We start from the raw sequence: 12,541 nt of genomic DNA on the forward strand, positions 1-12,541 counted from the left end.
GCTTCGAGCACCAGATACTTTTTTTTTTTTAGTTTCTTTTGGCAATTCCAGGCAAAATCAAGTCAAGAAACATGTAAATCAGAGGGGCAAGGGGGATCCTTTCTCATGGCAAGCTCCTGGCTGCTGAAGGCTTTTGTGGCCTCTCAAATATCAGTGCTTTCTCATTCTGTTTCTTCTAAACCAGTGAATAAGATGGAAAGATATGGAGAGAAATACCATTTCTCTGGAGAGATCTTGTCTTTTTTGTGTAATTTTTGTGTTTCTTTAATAGAGTCGTGGGAAAGTTTCACCAATTTTACTCTGCATATGCAAACTTTACCTTTCTTTTGACAGATTGTTTGCTGGGACATGTCTGATCTGTCTACAGGTGTTAGACATGAATATCTAAGTCAGATACAGTACAAAAAAACTAGTAAACATAACCTTGATGAAAGACTGCCAGACTTGTTTTAAGCTGCTTTGGAAAAAATGATGTAATTTACCTTTTTTACCATTATAACAAATGTCCTGCCCAGTTTTAGATTGCACCTGCAACTATTTTCAAATTGTTTTGGAAATCAGCAGGAGGAGTATTTCTTTTCATAGAAGGCTGGTGGGCCTTTTCAAATTCTATTTTTTTTTTCCTTTTAAAAAAAAATATTACTGAGAAAGGATGACATTACTCTGAGTTACTAATGCAGGATTTGGTCTTGTGCAGGGTCATGTAAACCACTGAGGTATTACCCTTGTCTTAAGAAAGGAACCACTTGTAAAAACTCATGGATTGACAAAAAACAAGCATACAGATTATTTTTAAATTGAAATTACACCTTTTTTTTTAAATTCTATTTAGACATTTTGAAGGGAGCAGATCATTATCTAGATAAGACTGGCTTCAAGCACAACTTTTTGTTACTTTGGTCAAATATTTTGTGAAATTAATTATTGTTTAGCATGGAGATTTAAGCTACTCTGAGTCAACTTGTTTTTAATGCTGGAAATATTAAGCTTGAAAATTAACAAGAATGTGACAGTCTTAACAGTCACAACTGTTTTTAATGCTGGAAATATTAAACTTGAAAATTGACAAGAATGTGACAGTCTTAACAGGGTTCAATATCTGAGTGTCAGATGTGGGTTGGCCTTTTCAGAAAATAATTTGAAGCAGACAGAGCAGTTAAGTTTAAATACATCTACTTGCACACTAAATATTACTATTCATTATCAGTTTTATCCTTCTTAAAATAAAGAATGAGCCTGGTGACATTTGGCTGGAATAAAAACCAGGCTGGTGCTGCAGGGGTGGCTCTGGACCCTCAGTGCAATGTGAGCTTGGATACTCCTTGTCCTCCTAAAATATGGGAACTGCTCTCAGAGGTGATTTCTTTTGTTCTCGTGGATTTTTGCTGGTGTCTTTATTGAAATGGGTGCTGCTGTAGCTCCTCTGATGTGTCTCTGTCTCCACAGGGTGCGTGCAGCTGCCATGACCAGCTTGATGGAGGTGACGCTGCTGCTGGTGCAGAACGAGGCAGAGCTAATTAATGCCAACATGTAAGTAATGTGCAGTTCCTGTGTCTCACAGCTCCATCCAGGCCCTCCTGAAGGCAGTGCTTGGACACTCTGTGCTCACTCCTTTATGGAGTGTACAGATCTTGGACAGTCCATGCAGATATGGAGGATGTTACATTTGGTTTTCAGAGGGAAAACGGTGTTGAGAGAACCTGGGTGGCAATCCACCCTGGAAATGCAGCAGAGCTGGGGGATTTGGGCTAAACCTGCCAGCTCTGTGGTGCCTCCCTGTAGTGTTCCCTGAGCCAGAAAACAAACCTGCCCACTTATCCAGAGCATCACATCATTAATTTGGAATGTGATAAAATGTGAGCACGAGTTTGGTTTCATTTCATTGCAGAATTATTAGTAAGGAAATAAAGAAAAAATAATTTACACTGAGCTCTTGATTTTTAATTTCATGATATAATACTCCTGATAGTAAAAAAATTAATAATAAGTACCATTTTTAAAACATAGCTTGATTTGCTGCAAGACTTTCCTAACAATGGTATTAGTTTGTAGACAGAGTGTGCCAGTGGTTAGGTGAACATACACATGGTTTGGGTTTTAATTTTAAAAATCCCAAATGCTGAAGGACATCTAGAAGGAAAGCACTGGATTCTCTAAGGATACACTGCTCACTAGTGCCCATTTTCAGGGGCTTCCTCCTCTTCATCTGTTTATACCCAGATTGTCCACATGGAACTGAGAAAAGCATTCTTGCCAGCTGGATCCCATTGTCTAAATATTCTGGGCCTTGGTGTAAGTAAGGGATTTTAGCTGGTTTTACTATCATTAGTGGCCTTTCCAAAGGGTAAAGGGCCTTGTGGGACACAGTAGAGTAGCTGAAAGTTTAGTTTTCAGCAGAAACAAAATAGGATATTGTTAAAAGCAATCCAGAATTGAAGAAGTGATTTACTTGGGATATGTGAGATGTAGGAGGGAGCTTGTCCTCTGCTGCATGTGCAGTATTTTACTTCAAAATGTGCTTTTCTCAAAATTCTGCTGTTTCCATCTGAAATGTAGCAGTTCAGCCAAGCCATAAAGCACTTTGTTATCTTTTTGGATGAAAGGTGGGGCAATATGTATAAAAGGTGGGTAAAATACTCTGTAACATTCATGTCATGCTGGGTTTTGATTGATTGATCTGTAGAAGATAAAGCCTCAAGATTCTGTCACCATGTGGATCTCTTAAATCACTTTTATGTTCATTCTGAGCAGTTAAACCAGAATACTTTCCTAGCAGGATCATTCTTATTCATTTAATTGGAACAATTTAAATCTAAATACACATTCCACTGCTTAAATGTTCTGATTAATTGTTTTCTTCTTTATAGCTGCAAGCAGATTATGTGCTGGCTGGCTCAACAGTCAGCTGAAAAAATAGATAAATTCCGAGCTCATGCAGGATCTGTGTTCCTTACCCTTTTGCACTTTGACCAGCCTCCAATTCCACACATCCCTCATCGAGAAGAGCTAGAGAGGATATTTCCAAGGTAAGGTATTTAAAAATATCCTAAACCAATGAAAGTAAAAGATAAATGCACACAGTTACACCTAAACCAAACTGATGTAATTTTTGTGCCCAAATGCCCAGTATATGTATGGAGGAATATTTGGTGGTGTTTGTCTGGATTTCATTGAATATGCATGAAGATATTTTTTTTCCTCAACTGGAAAACCGGATTTTTGATCAAAATTAAAATTTTTAATGAATTGTATTGTTATAATAAAGCTCTTGTTACAGTATATTTCCAAGATGGACTTTTGAGTTAAAACAAGGGTGAGAGCAACTCATTCCTGAGTGGTGATTCTGATACCTGGTGGGAGTGAGGAACATCCAGCTCAGAGTTTGGGGGAACCTGAGGCTGCTGCTGATCAGTGCTGGGAGGGTGTGTTGGCCTTTCCTGGGACAGTCTGTCCTTGGATCAGCTGTTGAGTAGCTGGTGGTGGGAGAGAACACAGAATGAAACTGCAGAAAGAAACTTGTTTTCTGAATGGAGGCAAAAGTGCCTGGGGAAGGGAAACTGCAGTTCCCATCTTCCCTGGATCAGAGCAGGGATTTGAAGATTCCTTCACTTCACTGGCTGAAGCTTTGATTTGTGTTTCCCCTTATGCTCAAAGACCCATGTCTGATCTGACATTGAGGTAATTCAGAGACCTGAATTCCTTCACTGGTGTGAAGCAGCAATGTGGGGAGAAGAAAAGCAGTGCACCCACACCAGGATGATTCTTTTCCTTCCCCTTTCAGGTCGGAGAAGGAGACGATGAACTGGAACGTGGCGTCAGAAGCTTTCCCTCGGGTCACGCAGCTGCTGGGGCTGCCAGCCTACCAGTACTACGTGCTGCTGGGGCTCTCTGTGTCTGTGGGGGGCCTGACAGAGACCACGGTGAGAGCACCACTCCTCTTTGCTTTTAGACCTGCTGGGATTCTTGTCTTTCACATGAAAAGTGTCATTATCTCGACTTGCTCCCTTCCCTCCCCTGAGCTCACGGGGAACAAGGAGTGAGGGCGCTTGGTTTCTCCTCTCCTGGCCTGGCAGGACCTGAGAGTTCCAGCCAAGTTCCAGCCAAGTTCCAGCCAAGTTCCAGCCAAGTTCCAGCCAAGTTCCAGCCCAATTCCAGCCAAGTTCCAGCCAAATCCCAGCCCTGTGCTGACCCTCCCAGCTGGGATCACAAGCAGAGCCCCTCAGCTCAGTGCAATCCAGAGGGGATTGCTCTTCTGAAATGAGGTGAAAGCCAGTTCATTTGTCACCTGGTGCAAGGTGTTAACTGGTAGTTGTCAATAGGTGTTAACACTATGCCCAGGTTTCATTTCTTAATTATTTTTGATACATTTTCTACTAAAATACCAGTGAGATGTCAGAAGTTCCATTACAAAGAAGTATCATTCAAATGTCTGTCTCAATCCTCTGAGCTTTGCAACCCTTATTTCATTCTTCTGGCATGAACAATCTCTTTATCACTGGCTTTGGCAGTCTGCTATGCTGCCAATTTTTTCCCTACTTTCTTACAATTTTAGTGTATCCTTCTGCACTTCTATGACAGCTTGGATTGGTTGTTTCAGAACTCCTGGTTTCCAGATATTTGGCTTACAATGTTTTTTGATTTGTTGTAGCCAAAGATGTAAAATAAGAAGGCATTTTTGGGGGTAAGGACATGGTTCAATATGACACCACAGGGAAATATCAGACCAGTAACAGAATATTTTAGACTATCAGTTAAGTCTTTAAATCCCACTGGTCCTGTAACAGGAGGAGGAGGAGGAGGAGGCTGTGAGTCACCACCCCAACAGTGGTTAAGAGTGTTTCTAATTAAGATTTCCATCTCAAATTAAGAAAACTGGTAGAAAAGTGAAAAGTGCTGAGGAACAGAGTTTTTGTGGAGGGGGAACAAACAGCTCCTGCTGGGTCACAGAAAGAAGGAGTTAAAACCACCTGGAGCTTATCTCCCATGGCTTCCCCTTGTCAGTCACAACTTGCCCAAGTGATGTTTTTTTGCCTGGTGCTGTGGGTTCAAGAGATGTCTGTGAGCCTTTGGGTCTGATGGAGCAGAGTATTCGGTTTCTGTGCAGTCTCCTGTATTTAAACCAATTCTGAGCATTTTAATGCTTCTAAAATGGCAACTAATTATATGGCAACAGCTATTTTAAAACTTTGAAAACATGTGTGTGTTGGTTTGTGACAGTAATTATCAGATAGACAATAACTCTTAACAGATTTCTTTAATAGCAAACATACACATGAAATTCAGCTTTCAGTCAAACACAGTTAATTATAGGAGGCTCCACCAAAACCAAAGTTATTTGTCTAAGTATAAAAAGAAGGAAAGTTTTGGAGAAACAGACACTCTGGCTGCTAGCTGGGGTCAGAGGAAAATTCTTATTCAATATTTTGATTTTTTTTTTTTTTTAAGTCCCAGTTGCATTTAGTTATGAAAAGTTGGAGCAGTTTAGTTACATGCAGCTCCCTTCCCTTGTTACCATCTTCCAGTGTGTTAAGGGAAACTTAAATTGTGAAATGTTAACTTGTCTGTGGTCCTCCAGTTTCCTTTAACACTCAAGGCTTGTTCTGGCTAAATATTCTTGAGAGTTTTAGAAAGAAGATGATTTAATTCTCTCTTGAGTCAGCTAGAAAGGCGAGGGAGGGAATTACACTTGGGGATATATGTGTGTGGTGAATTAATTTTAATATCTAAAATGTGATATAGAAATTAGAATTGATGTGTTTTACAATGACTGGTATTCAAACTACTCTGACAAAACCTCTAGCATTCTTTGCTCAATATCCAGAGTGTGATTTAAAACATTGATAGAAAATTTTAAGAACAATCCTATTAAATCCATATGAAAGAAGCAGCTTTTTAAAATCTTGGATGGAGGAAAAGGATTATTGGAATATGTGTTGTTGCAGTAATGTGTGTGTTCTCTTCCCTCTCTCACTTCAGAAATATCTGTGCACATACACACATGGACATGGAAGTTAGAAAGAAGATTCTTGTATATACTGCAAGATAATCTGAGTTCAAATGTCAGTTTGTGTTTTAGTCATCTCAGGGAATTAACAGGAGAAAGGCTCTGTTGTAATTCCCTGGTCAGTGGCAGTTTGGCTGCAGCTAAAATTGCTCTGCAGTATATTTAGCAAGAGTAGTTCTTTGGCTTTTTAAAGAGATTTTCTGGAATGAGCCGTGTGGGGTCTCTGAAGTGTTTTGGTGGCAGTGGGGCTGCTGGAAGAATTGTAGCTCAAGCATTGGAAGTAATCTGGAAAAACAGAAGATGTCATTCCCTGTGGGATTTGGCACTCTGCTCCATCACCATGGTTCAAAGGGCACTTTCTCTGTGTAAAAGAATCTTCTAATTATACATCTGGCCCACAGTGATGCATATTTCTTATGGCTGCATAAAACCCCTCAGTCTGTGCAGATCAGATGTACAATGCTGGTCTTTCTCCAGTGCACAAACCCTGCAATTGCAGGGGTCAGGATATAATTTTGATATAATTTCATTATTGTTGAACTACATTACATTCAAAAATTTTTTTGAAGCACAGAATGTCCCGTGATTCCCCTCCCCCCCTAAAGAGTGAAAATTGTATCTTAAAATGGTATAGAAATTGTAAGTAAAACCTTTTTTTTTTAAAAAAAGGGAACAACATATTCTGAACTCTTAAAGTTCCTCCCAGGCAGTACCAGAGATGTGTTACTGTGTTAGATCTCACAAACAAAATTATTGGGAGCTTAGTAGATGATATTCTAAAACATCTGGTTACTGGGACAAATTGTATGCAAATCAATGCATATTTGGTGGAAGAAACAGGCCCAAAATCCTCTAAGAAAAGAGGAGGTTGAGAGTTCTTGAGCAAAATACACTTGAGAATAATCCCAGGCATTCTTTTCTTACAGAAAAAAAATTCTGTGAATTATGATATTCTTACTTCATGTAAGGTATCACTGCTGCAAGGTACAAACCAGAGCCCTTGGATGTGGATCAGGTGTCTTCATCACTGATGGGTGGCTGAGATTTAGGATGTAACAGATGCTCTGTTACAAACTGGATGCCTTAGCTAATTATTTTTGACCATATCAGTCCCACCTGTTGCCCCAGACTGATTTTAGGGGTGCTGTACCTCTGTTCTGCAAAGCTGACTGGGAATGGTTTCATGAAGGTTTGTGTGGAAACCACTCCAGGCACCTGCCCAGAGCTGCCAGTGCCTCCCTTGCTGGAGCTGCACTTGCTCCTACCTGTGCCCTGGTTCAGGAGGTTAAATCATCAGGATTTGGATTCTGCATCAGGTGAAGGGTGCCCTGGTTCAGGAGGTTAAATCTTCAGGATTTGGATTCTGGCATCAGGTGAAGGGTGCCCTGGTTCAGGAGGTTAAATCTTCAGGATTTGGATTCTGGCATCAGGTGAAGGGTGCCCTGGTTCAGGAGGTTAAATCTTCAGGATTTGGATTCTGGCATCAGGTGAAAGGTGCCTCTGAGCACTCTGCATCGTGCATCTCCTCTCGCTGCTGGATCTGCTCTTGCCTTCAGTGCTGGGGCACTCACGCCTTGGCAAACCCTGGTTTTGCTGTTTCATAAGAACAAGGTCATTCTCAGGCTTCCTCTCACATTTGTATCCAAAGTTGTCCCAGTTCCAGCCCATTACCCTCCTAATTTCCTTTCCCAGTCCTCGTGGAACCCCAGGGAAAGGTAAATGTCACACGTTTGATGTGGTGTGAATTTGTGTTCTGTGGAGATGAGGAAGACATTTGGAAATAATCGTCTTTGCAAAGACTCAGGAGCAGTTAAGGTTACAGCTCAGATACTGAGCCTGGGACTAAAGGAGCTCACCTGAGGAGGAGATGAGGATTTAGCCTGTCCATGTCGTGTTGTTGTGCTGAAGTTTCTGTCAGGATTGGGAAAAAAATCCCAATTTTCAATCTCCCAAGCAGTTACATGATGGATTATCCACACCTGTGCTTCTGTATTGTTTAATTCCTTGTGCTGTCCTCATTCTCCAGTGTTTCTGAGATCCTGCTTTGGTTTGGCACAGCTCTGGAGCACCCCACCTGGAGCTCTGCTTGTTGCCCTTTACTTTCATGTCCTTTCTTGCCTTTTCAAGTCCTTTGGATGTGCAGAGAAAGCACTGAGTTGTTCAGCTTCCTTCAGAAAAAATGATGTGAGATCTCTGAGGAAGTTTAAGAGACAAAAGAAATAGGAGAGAAAATGACACCACCTAAGATTTTTTTTCTGAGGTGGGATTTCTTCTGCTTGTTGATCTCTGCTCTTGGAAGGTGTTAAGACAAAATAATTCTTCTTTATTTATAATAGTCTTAAATGCACAGATTGATTTAAAGGGGAGTATATAATAATTAAGCAGATTTTGAATTTTCAGGAAATATCTCTTTCAACTGTATATCCTGTGAAGACCTTTCAGTGTCAGGACCCAGTTTATACTGGGCACACTGGGACACACACCAGTGTCACTTTAGGAGTGTGAAAGAGCCACACTGGGTTCAGTTCATTGCAGCTGCCTTGTACAGATTTTACTGAGATTTGGCTGTTACTCTCAAACTCAGTAACTGAATAATTTCTCCAAATTGTTTGACCTTTTTAAAGAAATATTTGTACTCTTATGTTGCCCAGGATGTTTCAGTACAGAACAAAGTGTTAAGGTTTCAGACTGTGCTGCTTCCCAGGATTGCTGGGCCGTGCTGTTTGCAGGCTGAAGCTTTGGGAAAATAGCTGAGAGTTTTGAGCTAAGGCTAAAATGTTTCTTTTGGGCACTGAGGAACCCATAAATGTTGCTGATATGAGCTTTGTTAGATAAAAAGAATTTGTTTAAATAGAGATTCCTCTCATTTGCTTTTGGGAAGACACTTGTGACGTTTCTCATCCTCATCCAGTATTTTATTTTCTTTCCTTGATAAAATGGTCAGGCCTATGAAGAAAAGGGGATTCCCACAGAGGCTGTGCCTGCTCCCATCCCACTCTGCAGGTCCATGAGGGAGCAGCTGGCCTGGCAAGCACTGTGGCTCCTGGAGATCATGGAATCAGGGAGTGGTTTGGGCTGCAAGGGACCTTAAAACTCATCCAGTGCCACCCCCTGCCATGGCAGGGACCCCTTCCACTGTCCCAGGCTGCTGCAAACCCCATCCAACCTGGCCTTGGGCACTGCCAGGGATCCAGGGGCAGCCACAGCTGCTCTGGACCTCCCCACCCTCCTGGAGAAGCATTTCTTCCCAATATCCCATCTGAACTGTGGGGAGCTGCTGAGTGATGCTGGTTCAGGGCCAGTGTGACCCCTGGGCTGTGTCCAGCTGAGCCCTGAGCAGCAGCACTGAGCCCTCCTCTGCCATCCTGCTAAGCTGGCTGGAGAACTTCGTGCAGTTAAACCATCAGCCAGTATTTCTCTGAGTTGTGTGTAATTTTTAACCTGATTTTGCTGATGGTTTGTGTGGCCCAAGAGCTTGTCTGCATGGTACAGTCCCCTCAGCTGTTTAATAAATACTGCTTGGTGAAGTCCTGGTGTGCTCCTTCACCTTCAGAGTCATAACAGCATTATTATTATCTGAAGTGAAGCAGGATAATCATAGTGCTTTGAGGATGTTTTATTTTGAGAGAAAGAAAACAATGAGCTTTTAATGTGGTCTTTTGTCCTGCAGTAGCAAACTTAGGAAAAAAAAAAAACCCAACTTTCCTTGAAAATGGTTTAGTGCAGGTAAAATAGCCCTGGTCCTGCTGTCACTGATCCTTGCAGGTGGCTGCTGCTGGAGGAGTTCCCAGTGCAGCTGTGCTCAGCTGGGAGGGACAGGGCACTCCTGGAGCCCCTGTTGGGGTGTGCCTGTGGCTTTTCCCTGTCCTTCACTGGAGCTCCTTCTGTTGCAGCTCAGATACTCTGCCCAGAGCCTGTTTGACTACATGAGGAAAATCCAGAGGGACCCCAGTGCTTTGGAGAGTTTTTGTGAGACGCTGCTCAAGGTCTTTGAGGACAACCTGCGGAATGACCGGTAATGGTTTTCCTTGGCTCTTTTCCCTTTGACAGCTTCTGGAAGTCAGATGTGTGACATTTCTAGTGAATGCCCAAGGGATGTGTTTTTGCTTTAACAGAGCTGTCTGGTACAGCAGGACCTGTGGTAAAACATAACCAAGGAGTGATGGCAAAGTATTTTGCGTATTCAAGTTTTTACATCGTAGAATGGTTTGGGTTGCAGGAGGCTCAGAGCTCATCCCATTCCTGTCTCCTGCCATGGGCAGGGACACCTTCCACTGTCCCAAGCCCCATCCAACATGGCCATGGACATTTCCAGAGATCCAGGGTCAGCCACAGCTTGTCTGGGCACCCTGTGCCAGGGCCTCCCCATCCTCACAGGGAAGAATTTCTTCCCAATATCCCATCTAAACCTAATCTTTTTCAGTTTGAAGCCATTCCCCCTTGTTTGTCACTACTGTATTTTTATTTTGTTTCTTGTCTCAAGTGTTGAAAACATGGCCATGGTGATTCCAGCTGACATGTGTTGGATCATTTGGTGCTGTAACTTCTGATACAGTCTGTGGAATATATTGTTTATGTTCTAGAAAGCAGATGAATATTTTCTTATACTGTCCATTGTGTTTTTGGGACCCTGCAAATGTAAAGCAGGTGTGTTATTAATTAGGATTTTCCCTTTTGGCTGGGAGGGGATGTCCCCGTTCAGCCAACACATACAAGGAGCTGAGCAACTCTCCTCTGTGGAAATCAGAGTTCTAATTTACCTATGTGTAGGTATGTAGGAAGTTTCTTGCTTTGCTTCTGATTAAAAATAGCATTTGTCTGTATGCCAAGAAGTATATTTACCTTGTTGAATTACTTTCTTTCCTCAGGGTGTCTGTACCTCTGCTGGCAATGCTGGACCAGATGCTGGCCAATGGCTGTTTTGATACGTTCACTGAGCAGGAGAAGTAAGTTGCTGGAAGTCTCTTTGGTTTATTTCCCACTGCACCACAGGGCTCTTCAGTCTTGCCCTGGCTGCTGCTCTGGGGGGTGCACAGGGCTCCAAGTGTGAGTCTATATTGCAGTGCTTTAACTTTCCTGAAGTGGGACAAACAGCCTTGAAAGGCTCTTGATAAAGTCCTTGACTCGTGTCTGTGTAGAAGTTTGTTATTTGTTCATTGTTTGACAGCCAGGACGTTCATCAAATGCACTTTGCATGTTTCACCTGGCATTCTTGGACCAGTATCAGATCTATTCTTTCTTTTTCCAGCTTCCTAAATCCCTGCTGCTTGGAGCACATTCCTTGCTGTACTGGGAGCCTTGAGCACTGGCAGTGTCCCTGTGTGGTGCTGCAGAACCCTCTGTGCCCACAAGCTATGGCTCCCCCAGTCCCACTGCTTTGGTTAATGTGAATATCTCCAAAGATATTAATTAAGATCCTAATAAGAATAATAAAAATAGCATGTCCCAGCTTTTCCACCCTGAGCTCAGTCTTGTGGAAAGTGTTCAGTTTAGGAACAGATGAATGTGAGTGAGATATTCCAATGTGAAATCATGGGGTTTTGCAGATGTTTCAGAAAAGAGTGATTTTAATTTCAGTAATATTAAAATCTATTCCACAAGCTCTCCCAGGCAGCATCTTGGCACATCTGCAGGTATTTACAGAATTGTGCAACATAGATCCTGCAAGGACAGATCCTGGATTGGGAACTTGTTGATTCAAGAGTTGCACAGCAGATAAATCTGAAAAGCCTTCATCATTCTGAAAGTTTTGATTGAGCCCACTCTTGTCTTGAAGTGTGGTTTTAGATAATATTTCTTAAATTGTATTTGGCAGTCCCTGTTTGAATGGGAATTTAAAGTGAGTCAGAGACAGATGGAGTGAATATTACTTGTTGAGTTTGGTAATTGTGCCAGTGATCTGGGGCTTCCACATGGGTTCCAGTCATCCCTGCTGGGGAAGGTGAGAGATTGTGGATGGAAATTCCAGTCAAAGTCTTGTCTCCCAGGTCACTGAACAGAAACCAAGTGGTAGCAGCAATGCCTTTGCTGTGTGAGTGACTCAGACTCAACCCTGTGGTGCCATTGTGATGCTTTGTGTAAAAGACCTGAAATAAAATCCAGGGCTATTACGGGGTGAAAGATTTTGAAGCTGATCCAGATGTATTTGCCTCCAGTTTGATGATGAAAAAAAGAAAATTAACAATGAAGCAGCCAAGTGGATCATGCTCATGTCAAAGGAGTGAAATGCTGGCCTGGAGTGCAGAACTTGTTACCATTCAGAGCCCAGGGAGTTGGGCTCATACAGAGCAGTGGGGAATTGGAAGACAATTAAAAGATGGAGAGTTCAGTTCCTGCATGTGGCAGATTTTGGGAATGTAGGTGCCCTCCTGGTGCAGGGCTGGCCATGGGTGAGTTACTGTGGGTGTTTCACAGGGAGCCAGGTGAATAGCCAGGGCTCTGCCATGCTCTGAGCATGGATCAACACACGGTGGGAAAGCCCAAAATTCCATTTCATGGAATGTCTGCATTTTGTTACTCTGGTAAGTCCTTTGGGTG

The 12,541-nt window shown here is 42.4% G+C and overlaps 1 protein-coding gene across 1 annotated transcript in view; it reads left to right on the forward strand.

Moving 5' to 3' along the window:
• Positions 1–12,541, forward strand: part of TBCD (tubulin folding cofactor D) — a 117,018-nt gene that overhangs the window by 94,231 nt on the left and 10,246 nt on the right. The window contains exons 31-35 of the mRNA XM_058852154.1: positions 1,447–1,530; positions 2,868–3,026; positions 3,782–3,920; positions 9,898–10,019; positions 10,873–10,950. Of these exons, the coding sequence (XP_058708137.1) occupies positions 1,447–1,530; positions 2,868–3,026; positions 3,782–3,920; positions 9,898–10,019; positions 10,873–10,950 (582 nt within the window). The remainder of the gene's footprint in view (positions 1–1,446; positions 1,531–2,867; positions 3,027–3,781; positions 3,921–9,897; positions 10,020–10,872; positions 10,951–12,541) is intronic.

This window comes from Poecile atricapillus, chromosome 17 (genome assembly GCF_030490865.1).
Source record: "Poecile atricapillus isolate bPoeAtr1 chromosome 17, bPoeAtr1.hap1, whole genome shotgun sequence".
Lineage (NCBI taxonomy): Eukaryota > Metazoa > Chordata > Aves > Passeriformes > Paridae > Poecile > Poecile atricapillus.